The 14,578-nt window shown below is 36.5% G+C and overlaps 1 protein-coding gene across 4 annotated transcripts in view; it reads right to left on the bottom strand.

The window, feature by feature from the left end:
• Nucleotides 1-14,578, bottom strand: part of PTBP2 (polypyrimidine tract binding protein 2) — an 80,926-nt gene that overhangs the window by 51,279 nt on the left and 15,069 nt on the right. For all 4 annotated transcript variants that reach the window (XM_063298277.1, XM_063298276.1, XM_063298275.1 and 1 more), the window contains exon 4: nucleotides 1,644-1,816. In XM_063298277.1, the coding sequence (XP_063154347.1) occupies nucleotides 1,644-1,816 (173 nt within the window). The remainder of the gene's footprint in view (nucleotides 1-1,643; nucleotides 1,817-14,578) is intronic.

Below are 14,578 nucleotides of genomic sequence, written 5' to 3' on the forward strand. Positions count from 1 at the left end.
ATTTCTGTTATATAGGCACAGAAAGCTAGAAAACAACTGCCGTTTGGGGTACCTTCCATTTTTGGATAGTTTTCTGTAAAATATGGGAAATTTAGCCCTAAGGACAGAAAGCTACAACAACCAACAAATTACTTGCTTCTCCCTTTCCAGAATGTTTATGATTTTCCATCTAGATTTCTGAATCTTTGGAATTAAACACAGATGATGATTTCATTGACTCAAATGTGTCATACAAGATGGGGATAAATTTTCTAGGTTTTTTTTTTCCTTCAAAATTCTTGGCTAACTGGAAGTTTGAGTTTATGGTTGCTTTGTGGGCCTACAATTGAATTCTGTGTGGTACTTTCTTTCACAGACAGGCAGTCATTACACAAATAGAAAGGTCTGTTCTATGCATTGCTTATTAAAAAGTTTTGTTAATACTGTGTTGCTTTGCTTTATTTGTTGAGCCATGTTGTGCACTATGTGCATACTCCTGCTGATGCTTAGTCTTCAGGCAGTATGCTAACTTCAAACAGTAGGTTGCTTTTGCTATGTGTGTTGAGTATTGCTTGCAGACTGTCAAATGCAAAGTTATGCACTGAGCTTATGCATCTGAAAGTGATAGAAGCTTCAAGCCAGAGAACTCTATACTTTTGTTGTACTTGTCATTATTGTTCATAGATTGAAGTGAATCGTGCTATTTTTTTCTGGGCTTCAGCAGCTGTTTGTATAGGCAGGCTGTGGGAAATAACAGTGTTTAAGCTATTGTTTCCATTGTTGCCTGTGGGAATTTGTTTTTTTTAAATCACTCTCATGGCAAACTTTTCTGCCAGTTGAGTGAATGGCAAAAGTCAGCACGTTTACAAAATCATTCCATCTAATTTTATGGTTGAAAAATGAGGGAGCAAGGTGCTTTTTTAAAGTTCCCATTATCTCTATTTTTGTTGAAAATAGTTTGCTCTATCTGAAACAAAGATTTCAGAGTTTTGTTGGGATACAGGCAACTCAGAAGATTTGTCCAGAGCTCAAAACAAGTTTCTTTTTTCTATTTCATGCACACCATTATTATTAGCTGGTTATTTCATGATGGCTGAATTTCACCAGGCTCAAGGTAGTTTTGGCACAAAAATCAATCTAGAATTGATTCTGCCTGGACCATAGTGCATTACTTTGCCCCCATTTTAAAACATTCATGGAAGGAGACCCAGAGACCTCTACCAAAAACTGGATTATTATGTCAGCGTGTCTAAGAACGTGATACTACAAAACATAAAAAAATGTAGTTAGTTCCCTATACTTTCCAGAGTTAACTGATACTACAAATAACAGCTAAAGACCAACAGTGAACTTTTATTCTTGTTTGCAATATACAGACATTTAGCCTGAGATCTGTTACCAGAACACCACTTTTAAGATCTGCTTCTTTATTCCTTCTCAATTCTTCAGAAAGCAAATGCATAAAAATCTTTGCTGTCACATAGTATTTGATTTTGCACCTAACAACGTGAAATACTTTTCCATGTCTGACTAGATGGATTAAAAAAAATTCCTATAATTGATGTGTTATGATAAAATCTATTCATGGCAGTGGAATACTTAGGAGTATTGGGATGGAGAAAACTTTGTACTCTGGGGGAAAAAAAGACAAAAAGAGCAAGTACCTGGTTCTTTCCTTTCAGCATGAGAATGTTGGTTACCTTACCAAAAGGTAAGCCCAAAGCAATAACTTCTGTTTCTGTTACTTCTCCTGGTAACTTCCTGATATGAAGAACACGAGAAGGAGCCCCATCCATTTTATCTTCACCCTTGAATTTCTTGTTGTCATTACCATTGGCTGAAAGACATTTTTTATAATTCATTTCATATCTAAAACTTATCCTATTTATTATAAACTCAGTGAAAAATACAGTTTGTGCATGCAGATGTTTTCAAGTTAGTATATAAAAAGTGAATTTGAAATCTTTGAATCAAATGTTTAAAATGTAGATAATAAAAATTACATATATTAGTGTTCCAATACAATTAATTACCAAGCAGACCGACAAAGATAAGAAAACTCTAGTAGGACAACATATAGAAAAAGGGAGGGTGTACTTGCATAGTTTCTATAACTAATTACCTAAAGCAAAAATCAGCATATAATAACTGATAATTATTTTCTGTATTTGGGTTATCAAACAATTCTCATGTGCTGAGTCACACTGATGTGTCACAAACATAGTAGTATACCTCTCAAAATTATCTTCCCATCCCATTACCAGGAGATGCTGCCTGCAGCATTTCTATATAATTTGCAGCTAAAAAAGGCCTTTCTTATAATCAGCTTTCACTGCTCCACAAAATATGAAGTTTTGCTCCATCCCAGTTTGGAGTGTGATTCAGATCATCCCAACCCGAACACCACACAGAAATACATTTCTTTAGAATAAAGTTCCTGAGTTTTTGCATGAGTCACTACCATTTATTGGCCTATTCTACTTATTAAAGGAAAGCACTTTGGTTGTAAGTGTGAAATCTGTATTCTGTTTTAATCTGAAAAAAATTGAACAATTCAGCCATGAAACAGTATATGAACTTAAATTGTCAGGAAACACAACTTACATCCATGAAAATCTTATTTCTTTCCCAAAATCTTATTTCTTTCCCAATACATAACATACTAGTCCTGGTTTTTTTTAGCCAGACACTTATATTGCACTATATGTTTAAGGACCTTGCTCAAGATTCAAATACATACTTTCAAGAGATATAATAGATTTATGTATTGTGAAAAAGAACATCATAATTAGCATAACAAGTGAGCTAGGATGTAAGTAGGTGTTCAATGAATGTCTATATGACTGTGGATGGTGAGTGATGGTGGCTGAATGCGTGGGTTGGACTTAGTGGGTTTGCAAAGGTGCTATGCACACTGCCACTAAACTTGTAGGATAAAAAGGTGTCATATACCAAAGGAGATGCCAGAGTGCTGCATAATGGTGCTGGGATTAGAAAGTGGTGACCACGTTTAGCAATGATGGGCATAGGAAAGAGGGAGGGGGGCAGGCACACTCAGTAGGCCATTAAAAGAGAAAGAGGCCACACAGTGCAGAACCCTTCTTCTAACCCAATTGCTGCAACCTTGGACCTGGATAGCCAAATTACCAGTGGTAGTTTAGTGCTCATGCCATAGAGCAATAGGGATGTAGTCTTCTCAAGATCTGACCTACTAGGTTGTGACTAGAGTCACAATGTCAAGGTTAGGAAGGAGGGGCTGTTATGAACATCTGTGAGAGCTTGGAAATAACCAACAGCACTACCTTGGAGATAACTAGATGTTGAGTATCTGTATGAAAATGGGTTGTATGGACAAACATGAGCTGAAGCTGGTGTACCAAATAACCTGCTGCCCTGCAGCAGCCCTTCAGAAGATCCTGAACCATATTTCTGGAGTATCAGCCTTGTGAGGTAGTTCAAACAGGAAGCACACCCAAATGAACTAATTCTACTTTATTGTAAGGTTACATTAACAGAAATCTTGCCAAGTCTGAAAGTACCTTTCTCCGTCACCTTTACAGCCTTAGTTTCTGTAAGGCCAGTAAAGGGTCACCTCTGTGATGTTTGCCACACCCACATTCCTTCTGCAGGCTAAGCTGTCTCTTATCTGACCATTCCCCTAGCTGTGGCTCTTCCCCCTATCTCCCAAGGTCATTCCCATATACTATTACATGGAGTCCCTCAGAGCCAATATAAGTGTCATGTTCCCCGTTACGATGAGTGCTTTACATCGTAATGTTTCACATGCCTTTCACTGACGCGGGGTTGGGGGGTGCAGTTAGGCATTGTTGCGCTGGACTGCTTATCTGCTTTCTAGGTTTGGAATGTGTTTGGGCTACGCTTTGGTTTCAAGGTTTTCTTCCCAGGCGATTGGCACTGTCCGTTGCCAGCACCTGGGGATATGGGAGTTTGAACCGGTTGGGTGAAGGGAGGGGTTTCGTTCGCACGGAGGGTTTTTAGTTTGTAATTTGCGCGCTTTTGTTCATTCTCAGCTTTCTCTGTATTTGCATACTAATCCTTCAATAAATCAGATTTCATAAAGTTACACTTGTGAGTCTGGTTCAATTAGGTTAGGCAATCATTACAATAGGTTACTTTATTATATTGGCTATAGAAACAGAATCTTGCAAACCTGATTGTGCTTTATACACCTACCCCCTAATACTCCTGTGAAACTAAAGAGGTATCAGTCTGAGCCATTTCTTCCTCTCCTCAGATTGTTTTGAGCTTGAGTCACGCTGCTCCCCTCATCACTCTGGGAATGATATCCATGAAGGTCTTCTTCTTTTCTCTCTACATGGCCTTAATTGTAACCATGGACTTGAGTTGGTAAGCTCAGCTATACTCCTGAAGACAGCCAAACACTGGATCTAGTTCTGTCAGAGTAGATGAGATGGGATCTACGTATGGAGGACCTTAACATCTATCTGTCCTTTGCTGTTGTCAGATCATTTTTGGTCAGGTTGCATTAAGATAGTACACTCTAGGCAGCTGATGGTTTTCTGAAGGCACTTGGGCAATTTCTCAATTTGGTGGGTAGTTCCATCCTGTACTTGGTCAGTCTCTGCTATAAGGAGACAACTGGAGCCCTGGATAAGATTGCTCCTGCAAGGCTTCTTCCCTGTCACAGATCCTGAGCAGCCCTATACTTTACAGAGGAGCTACAGGAGATAAAAAGAATTAAAACATGCCAAGATTGGCATAAGATTTAAAATGTAGGTTTAAGCCTACATAGTAGCGATAAAAGCAGCAAAGTATATGTACTCTTCCACTCTTACTGTGTCTGCAGGTTTCCATTTGAAGCCCTATTCAGGATTACTCTGATATTTCTGGGGAAGAATGAGGGGACAAGATATCTGCAAGTCATTCAGATACTTCTGTAGGTTTTTCTACAGAAACTTACACATATTATTCACTCAAGTCTTGATGCCACTCGGGCAGAATCAAGTAGGCTGAAGGGGGCAGTCTTCCAATATTACCTGGGATTGTTTTGAGCTTCTAAGCCTAAGGAAGTGGACAGACTATTCTGTAATATGAGTTCCATTAGCTATGGTTTGGATCCATGCCCCTTGTGACTCCTTTGGGTAGCCAGGCAGGACATGTGTAGCTGGCTTTAGGAGAGGGTTTACATTTCTCTGAAGAAAGGTGTGATGACACTGCCATGAAAAAGATTGTGGTGTGCTTTCTCTTGAAGAGGCTATCTCTCAACTTCTGCCTAATCTCCTCATCTGGTCACACTGGATCGGTGGAGTGTGCCACGCCTGGTCTTATCAGAACTGGTGTCAATTAATTATACCATCAACCATGATATAATTCTGGACCACCAGCATGAAGTAGAAAATCTTACTTTTCAAATCAGCATTTAGCATTCAGCTAATGGTCATTGGATGACTTTTTAATTATTTCAACCATGATTTTTATGTATACGAATGGTTATCTTAATGAGTGATAAAATTTTTTATATATCAATAAGTAAATAAAATAAAATAAAACAGCAATTGCTGCTAGAAAGTGATATTAGTTATTCTAAAGAGAAACACTAACAAGAAATAAGTATTTTGATTAGAAAACATGAGAGTCAAAAATTGTCATGATAGAGAAAACCACTAGTTTGTGTATATATGATTATAAGAAATAATTTAATTGCTGAAGTTAAATAATCCTAATGCCATAAAGTCTAGAACTCTGCCTATAACCTGGTTTTAAAACTTGTGCACACCTTAAAATTAATTGCATTTAAAAGGAAATAAAACAAATTTGTAGTAAGTATTGTCAGTTATTAATCTTCATGGCTACATGCATGCTATCTCTAGAAAACAGCATGCCTATAAATTTAAACTGATGGGGGAAAATGGCTATTACCCTTGTGTTCTGCTATGGACCACCCACAGTTATCTTATTGGCCACAGTAGGAAACAGAATGCTGGACTAGATAAGCCTATGGTCTGATCTGCCACACATCTTTAAAATAATGGATGTATTGCAAAATACTCCCCCTTTCAAGGAATATGCTCATAGAAGAGTTACAGCATGGTTTGATACATGTCTATTATTCGTTTTCTACATTACGTGACTATGTTCAAAAATGGAAAGAAAAGTTTGTTTAGTTTGGGTCTGAGGCAGACACGTTTAGTGGAACATTTTAAAACAACCAAGAAAGCCTTACTGAGGCTTCTACTTTCAAATTTTGCATTGGCAAAAATGTATTATATGAAACTGGATAAAGCACAAGAGCATATTTCCAAGACGAAGAACCCTGCTCTCCCAGTCCAAGAAAAGTGTAAGTCCAAATGACACATATGTCTAGAGCTCTCAAAAAACAACCAAATGCCAATATGTGTTCTGACCACCAATATTACAGAGCTGATATTTTTATGATCCTGTGCTAATTCAGCCTGATAACTAAGGAAAAAAAATAAGTAAAAGTCAGAGTCAGCATCTGCAAACTACTTTGAAGCAGGATACTGAACAGAAACAGCCACCACAGCCCTGCTCTGCTTCTTTCTTTTTTTTTCTAAATTCCCCGGTTGGCCAAGAGCACAGGCAAAGCAACACCCTCAGTAACTATCTTCCTTTATGAAGTATGTATACAGGTTTATGAGTTTTTTTGGTTTTTACTTTCTATTTAAGACATGTGCATTTCTGTTCTTATTGATCATACCACATTACTTTTTAAAAACATCTGCAGAGAAAATTCCATTACATCCTACAGGCCAAAACATGCAGTATTTAATCCACTAGTGGAGAACGACAAAGAGCTGCTTCTTTCCTATACATGATTCAAAAAAGATGTAAACACTGAAGATAGACATATCCTTCTCTCAAGAATCCTCTTAATATCAAAAACATCCCACATCTTTTTCTTAGAGTTGGGTTATAAAGAAAAGAGGGCAAGATCACTTCTAATCCATAAAAGCTTACATTTTCTTAAAGAGGATTTTGTATGAAACATAATCTTTATTTTTAAAAATGCCTAAGTCTTTTGGACTGACATGCTCCTAGCTAAGATTCCATCTTTGCTTATGTAACTTTATTCAAAATCTGATTAGTCTTAATGCAGGAAGACAGCATAAAAAGGATCAAATATGGGCCTGGTAGGCACTTCAGAATCAATGTCATAGACCCTGTTGCATTCTGTTAGTGATAAAGTTGTTTGCTGTAAGAAGAATTCAGATTACTGGAACTGAGCCAGAGGTTTGATACTTCCCCCCTCCTTTCTCTTACAAGTGTAGGGAGAATTGTCACTATGGGATAAACCAGATCTCAAAACTGATCTGAAAAAAGTTTCATGGATACTGCAATCTTTACATTAAATCTGCTAGCGATGATAATGATAACTTTTTATCATTTCCTATGTTAAAAGATAAATATCATTTGTCAGTTGCTACCCACTGGCAGTATTTACAATTACAACATTTACTGACATCATGATTTGGACCAGTAGCATTTTCAACCTCAGAAATACCTAAATTATTAGACAAGACCATTAAATCCTGCGACAAAAAAAACAACAACCCTCTAAATCTTTAATAAATATCTGTTATCAATAGATCAGTTTGATATGCAAACTTTAAAGATTGACTAAAATAAGGAACTGGAGACCTTATTTTGCCTATATAATGGGAAAATGTTTCAATTTTAATACCAAAACTTCATTAGATCTTAGATTATGGCTCACACAACAAAAACATGTATTTCAGACATATTGGACCCACTGAGTTCATAAAGAAAAGGAATGAGTAAATTATTGTGATGCTGGAGATGCACACAGAATAACAGTTCATCGATTTTTTTTTTCAATGTCCTAAAGTAACTATGTTCTGGGAGGTTGTGATTACATACATGGATTTGATTTTGAAAATACTTTCAGATGTACACATTCTTAAGAATGACATACCTACAACATGGAAACTGACAGCTGGACAACAGAAATGGATTGTCTATGCCCTTATTACCAAGAGATGAGTTTTTCAACATCAGAAAGATAAATTTATGGCCTCAGTTACACTGACCTGAGGTTACTTGTCTCCTATGAACAAGTTGCTTATAAACAGATTATCCATGGACTACAATGAAATGTGGTTATCTTTTAATGAAATTGTTATGTAAAAAAATCATATATATATATATATATATATATATATATATATATATATATATATATATAATGCATGAGAAGCCCTTATATATACAATTCATCTTGCTGTAGTTGCATTATTTTTTTATTTTTCTTATATTTTTCTTTTTTACTTCTGTTTTATTAAATAAATAAAGCAAAAAAGTTTAACCTTTTTTTTGGTCTAAGATGAGTATAAGTTAACTATTAATTATGATTAGGTATAATTGATATTTAACAGTAAGACTGTTAAACAAGGTGAACAGAAATCTAAGCATAATGGACAGAAATACAACAATGCAATTATAACTGAGGATTTTGTCAGATCTACTTAATTCTTACCAGCAGTCAATTCCCAGCAAATTTACAAGCTGATGTGCAAAACTGTATGTTAGAGTAGAATTACAATCAGAAAAAAGTACAAAGACATAAAACTGATCAGTGTGGCTACACAGCCTTTTAAAGGGGAGGGGGGATTTTTGTATGTCTTCATAATATGAGCAACAGAGAGGGACTGTTCAATAGTCACAGTATGCCTAGACTCAGGGTATAGGCACTCCAGAACAGAAGTCCTCATATACTGTATCTTCCATTAAGGATACTATAACTATAGGAAGAGCGTTGAAACATACTAGACTGACGACCCTTCTAATTTTAGGAACTTTTAGCTCTCTAATAGAACCCATAAAGGCTACTACATACTTTTGACTATCAATAAGTTTATGGGGAAAAACAATCTTAGCCAAAGATTAAATATAGTCTCCACTTTTACCAAACTAGTTTCCATACATTGTGTCACCATGCTGAACTCCGCTGAGCTGTCGATCGGAAGGTCGGCGGTTCGAAACCGCGCGGCGGGGTGAGCTCCCGTTGCTCGTCCCAGCTCCTGCACACCAAGCAGTTCGAAAACATGCAAATGTGAGTAGATTAATTGGTACCGCTTCGGCGGGAAGGTAACGGCGTTCCGTGAGTCATGCTGGCCACATGACCCGGAAGTGTCTATGACAACGCCGGCTCCAAGGCTTTGAAACGGAGATGAGCACCGCCCCCTAGAGTCGGACACGACTGGACTTTACGTCAAGGGAAACCTTTACCTTTACCTTACACTGATTAAATGTATATTATTATTTGCATAATTAGGGGGACTGTAAACTCTCCCCTCCTTAGGCTTATCTTCACCTCTGCTATCAATCAATAAACTAGTATGTACTTCAATGAAAGTATGCTGCTTAGACTCAGAACTTCTCCAACAATAACCATCATCTTTTGATTATAAACATTTTAGGATTGCTGCCAGCTCTCTAAGCATTTTGAGCAAAAAGCAGTAGTGATGTGTCATCCTACTATTAGAGGTATGGACAGTATATGAAGAATACAATCTACTCAATTAGGTGCCCATTTACTTTGGTCTCCTAACAAAATCCATAATTTTAGTTTTACCTTATTTATTTCTAAATAATCATCCTTGCAAGACTGTCAAGGGCTCACAGAATTCTTCTGAGACCTACTGGGTTTCTAGACTGTATTACTACATCATCTGCATAAAGAAGAATGGATATAAATTTCTCCATCAACTTGGGAAAATAAAAGTCCCATTTAAGTAACCTACTATGTCATTTATGCAAACGTTAAACAAAAGTAGAGGTAACTTACTATCTTGTTTGACTGCCTTTCAAGTTGACACAGCATTTGATAGATAGCTTTGGGGGTTACCTCTGACTTTCAAAGACATCATAAAGGCTCAAATAAGAAGTAAGATGTCATGAGTAAGGATGGCGAGCAGGGGGCTCTCACCCAGACTGTCAAGCGCATGCGTAGCACTGAGGAACTGTTCAGCCATTCAAAGAGACACAGATCGGGACTGCCTTAACCTTTGGGGTTTATATGGCTGGGTTTTCCCACGCTTTCTCAGTTTGTTAGGATTCTTGTTAAGTACTACTAATAAATATTAGAGACCAAGTCCTCGCCTCAGTGTGTTTCCTGGTAATCAGGACAAATAGGTGACAATCCATCATGGTTGCTTTCAGATTTTCCCAGTTTTATTCAAAAGGTAGAATCAAAAGGCAATTTAAAAACTTATAAAAGCTGAGTATAATGAGACTGTGAAGCTCATACTGGGGAATTTCTCCATTAAATGTAATATTGCTAAGCATCAGCTTCTCTAAACTTTACCCACTCCTCTGCTAGGTTTTTTTGTTCTAACTAACACCTTAGCATCTAGCCCAGCCTTTCTCAACCTTTGACCCTGGAGGAACCCTTGAAATATTTTTCAGGCCCCGGGGTACCCCTATACATTCAGGCTCAAATATAGGCAAGTTACAGAATTATTATATTCGTTTCATGTGTAGGCCTGTATATATGCATTAACAGTGTTCTTAAACTAAAAAGAAAGCATGAAACTTACCTCTTTAATGTGAAGTTGCCTGAATTTGAAATATTTTTTTAAAATAAATCATCTCCCAGGGAACCCCTAATGACCGCTCACAGAACCCTAGGGTTCCAGAGAATCCTGTTTGATAAATGCTGATCTAGCCTATGGGTCTAGCATAGAGCTAATTGTAATAAGCAAACTAATGTATTTATAGTTTGAATTATTCCACCTTTTTTTTAAAAAATGGGAATTATGACTGGTCTGTACTTCCTCTAAATCTTTAATGTATCATTAACTAGCTTTAGTACATACTTTCCCCACTGTCTCAAAAATCTAGCCAACAATGGTAAGACTACTTTACATCTCTGGAAAAACTAAAGGCTCACCTATTAGTAGTGAGATCTTCTAATTAGGCAGCTGTTGTAATCTGGTGGTGCCAATTCCTCCCAAAGTCTTTATGAAAATTGGAAAAGCCAGCTGATCCCTACTGTAAGGGCAAAAATTATACATAGAGCCAATAATTTCTAGGGCAAAAATAGTGGGTCTTAAATCATTCTTTGGAGTATCCTCAGAAATGTTTATGTGCATTACACATCAGAGTAAAATTCTTTTCCCAATCCCTCTTAATTATCTTTTGTTAATTTAATGACGAAACACAATAACATTTAGTACCAACAGAAAAAAAAAAGGAAATAGTGGCTATACAATGAAAAAAGAAGATCTAGATATATTATAGTGATTAAAATCAACGTGACAAAAAACAAAAACAAAACTAAGACAAAAAAAGACCCATGTACTTATGATATAAAATTAATTCAATCCTTAATGTATTGTTAAATCTAGAACACAGAAACATATTCTAGACTTCAGAGGTGTTACACACAATCTCCAAATACGCTCAAAGACAATATTCATATAAGGTCTTGTCCCAAAATAATATAGAAGTTAAAATAAAAGTCCAATGATATAGTTGAAACTCTGGTGGGTTGAAGCCACCACCTCAGCATGGCCAAGGATATTTGAGGGGCTTTAGCATCTCAAAAAAATTTCCTCAATAATTGTGTAAAGTATCTAACAGAGATTAGCAATGAAATTTGTATTAAAATACACATTAATCTTGGTGTAATATTCATTCTGATACTAATCTCACTCAAATCATTTAATAGGATTTTTAAACACTGAATTGTATCCATTGAAACTGGATCTACAGTGGTGCTTAAAAGTTTGTGTACCCTTTTGAATTTTCAATATTTTTGCATAAATATGACTTGAATAGATAAATTTGATAAATAAAAGAAAAATTTGCCAGGCACCACAATGTTATCTTAACTGGTTAATTGTTTTTCAATTTGCTACCCAGAATTGTTATGGAGTTGGATGGCCTTGCAAATTTCCTAAATAAAATAAATAAGCTGATCCCACTCCTTCCTCTTACCTCCTCTCCAATAATGTCCTGAGTATATAGCAGCAGATGGCTTCTTAGACTGATTTTGCAAGCTCCCTAATAGCCACCCCAACTACAGTCCACTATTCACTACTGTAGATTGCATCATACATTAAGTTAATACAGCCTTTCAATTGTGATATGAATAATACAATTCGCTATAAATATTTACAAGGGCCAGTGTAAATATAAAAATGCACTGAACATTTAACTTTCAAATAAAAATGATTACTTGATTCTCCTCCAAACTGCGTAAGAAGGGAGAACATCACAACCTTTAAAAACATATTCTGTTACTTTGAAGGAGAAAGGTGAAAATTGAGATTGCAAATTAAGGAAAGCAGCAAAAGGCTGGAATTATTCCTGATTGGTTGTTATATGTAAAGGATATAGATTTGTCAATTGAGTCCAGAAAGCTGAGGTGACACCTGAGGAGTATTTTACTATAAACACTAAGGGTTAATTGTCAGGAAACAATATGCCCAAGCTGCATTCAGCTGCAACTCTCTTCCATGCTGATGGAAGTTGATGTTGCGTAATTTTAATTTTTTTATAAACCTATTCTTTTTCACAGAAAAACCCTTCAGTAAGCAACATAATATAATCTAGCCAAGCATAATCTGTTTGAACTGTTTTCTGCCAATAGAAATTTCTAATGTCAACTCTGTTTATATTATTTGTGTCAACTTTAATATAAGAGAAATGGGCATTACCTTTTTTGGACTCAGAGGCCTTTCAAAAATAACTTGTCATCTAGAATTATGGTGCTCTTCAGAATAAAAAAAAATATGGGGAATGCTCAAGTATTTGTAAACTTTTGAAATAAGTAACCAAATATTGGATCTTGGCTATTTTTTACATGAGAAATAATCAAAGATACACATTCAATTTTCTGATAACATGCTAGAGCAAAAAACACAAAACCTATTCTCATCATTTTGTTAGCATTAAGTAGTTAGAATAACTAATTCATAAAACAGGATCTATAAATTACTTAGTCCAAACTCCAGCTCAAGGAATCTAGAACTAAAGCAAACTCATGTTAGATACAATTTAGCTTTCCTCTGAAGACCAACAGTGAAAGAGAACCCTCTGATTTTCTACCACTTGGTAAACTGTCGAACTTATTTTAAAATAATTATTATCCTTCCTCATGGTGCCACAGTTGATAGAATTGCTAGGACTTCACTTGTGGCTGCCTGACCCCATCTGATTTATTTCATCTTGGTTCTACGCCAGTACTGACTGCATTGCTCCCTGCAATCAGGGAGATGGGGTTGTACTTTTAAAGGCAGACTATACTTATCACAGGGCTCTGTTTGGCTTTCTGGGGCATTTTGTGCAACCACATTCTCCTCTGCAGTTCATCACATCCTGCTGACACCGCCACTTGTCATCTGTGACTGCATATTCTTTGGACCAAATCCTACTTATATCACAACTAATCTGCATATCTGTAGGCCATCCCACTATCCACCAACTGGGGATGCAGCTTGGTTCCTCAGGCTAAGATCTGGCAAAAGCCAGAGGAGATCTTGGGATAACTAGAGAGTGTAATGCAAACTTCCAACAGCAAGTGAGAAAGATATATATTTGAACTCAGAATGTAGACAAAGAGAAGAAAATAACAAAGCAGGAAGAATAAGGGATATTTAAAAACAAAAACAAATCATGGGAACACTCCAAACTTGTATCAGTGTAATAAGGAAAAATGGAAAGGATATGATCATGAACATAATGTTAAAATATATGGAAGGATTACATGGAAAACCTATACAAGACCAACTCAGATGAGATTGTATTCAAGACAGAATCTGATGAACCAATGGTGCTTGAAGATGAAGTCAGATGGGCTAAACAGCTGGCATATAGGAAATCTCCAGGGGCTGATGAAATCCCCATAAAGCTCTTAAAGGAGGCCAGCGGGGAAACAGTAAAGATCATGACAGCCCTTTGCAAACTAATATGAAGCAGCACAGACCCAAGACTACACCCAATCCATAAAAAGCCAGATTTAAAGTAGTGTTCTAATTACAGTAGTCTTAATATAAAATCCCAGCAAGAAACTGTTGAAAATCCTTCAGAAGAGATTACAGCTCTATATGAAGAGAGAAGAATTGCAACTGAATGGGAAGAATTCAGGAGAAACATGGGAACATAAATCAAGTAGCTAATATTAGGGGGATGATAGATACAGCAAGAGAATATAAAAAAGAGCTCTACTTCTGTTTTATAGACTACTCAAAAGCTTTTGATAGTGCTGATCATTCAAGACTTTAGAAGTGTCTCAAAGTAATGAGTATACCTAAGCATTTGATTCTTCTGATAGAAAAATCTCCACAATAACGAAGAAGCCACAGTGAAACCTATGGCTTACATACTTGCAGCATATGCCAGGATGCAAGTACATAAGGTCAGGATTTGTGTCATGATATTACTGCCCACATGTTTTTACTTAATGCAATATAAAGTTTGCTGCAAACACCTATGCAAACCTGCCCCAGAAAACAAAGAAAAACACTTTAAGATAGTAGAGAGAGGGGCCAGCCATTGTTAATAGCCCAAAGTTGCCTGGCAAGTAGATGACCATATGAAAGAATAAACAAATAGATAAATGTCAGAAAGCATC

This window comes from Candoia aspera, chromosome 3, assembly GCF_035149785.1.
Source record: "Candoia aspera isolate rCanAsp1 chromosome 3, rCanAsp1.hap2, whole genome shotgun sequence".
NCBI classification, from domain to species: Eukaryota; Metazoa; Chordata; class Lepidosauria; order Squamata; family Boidae; genus Candoia; species Candoia aspera.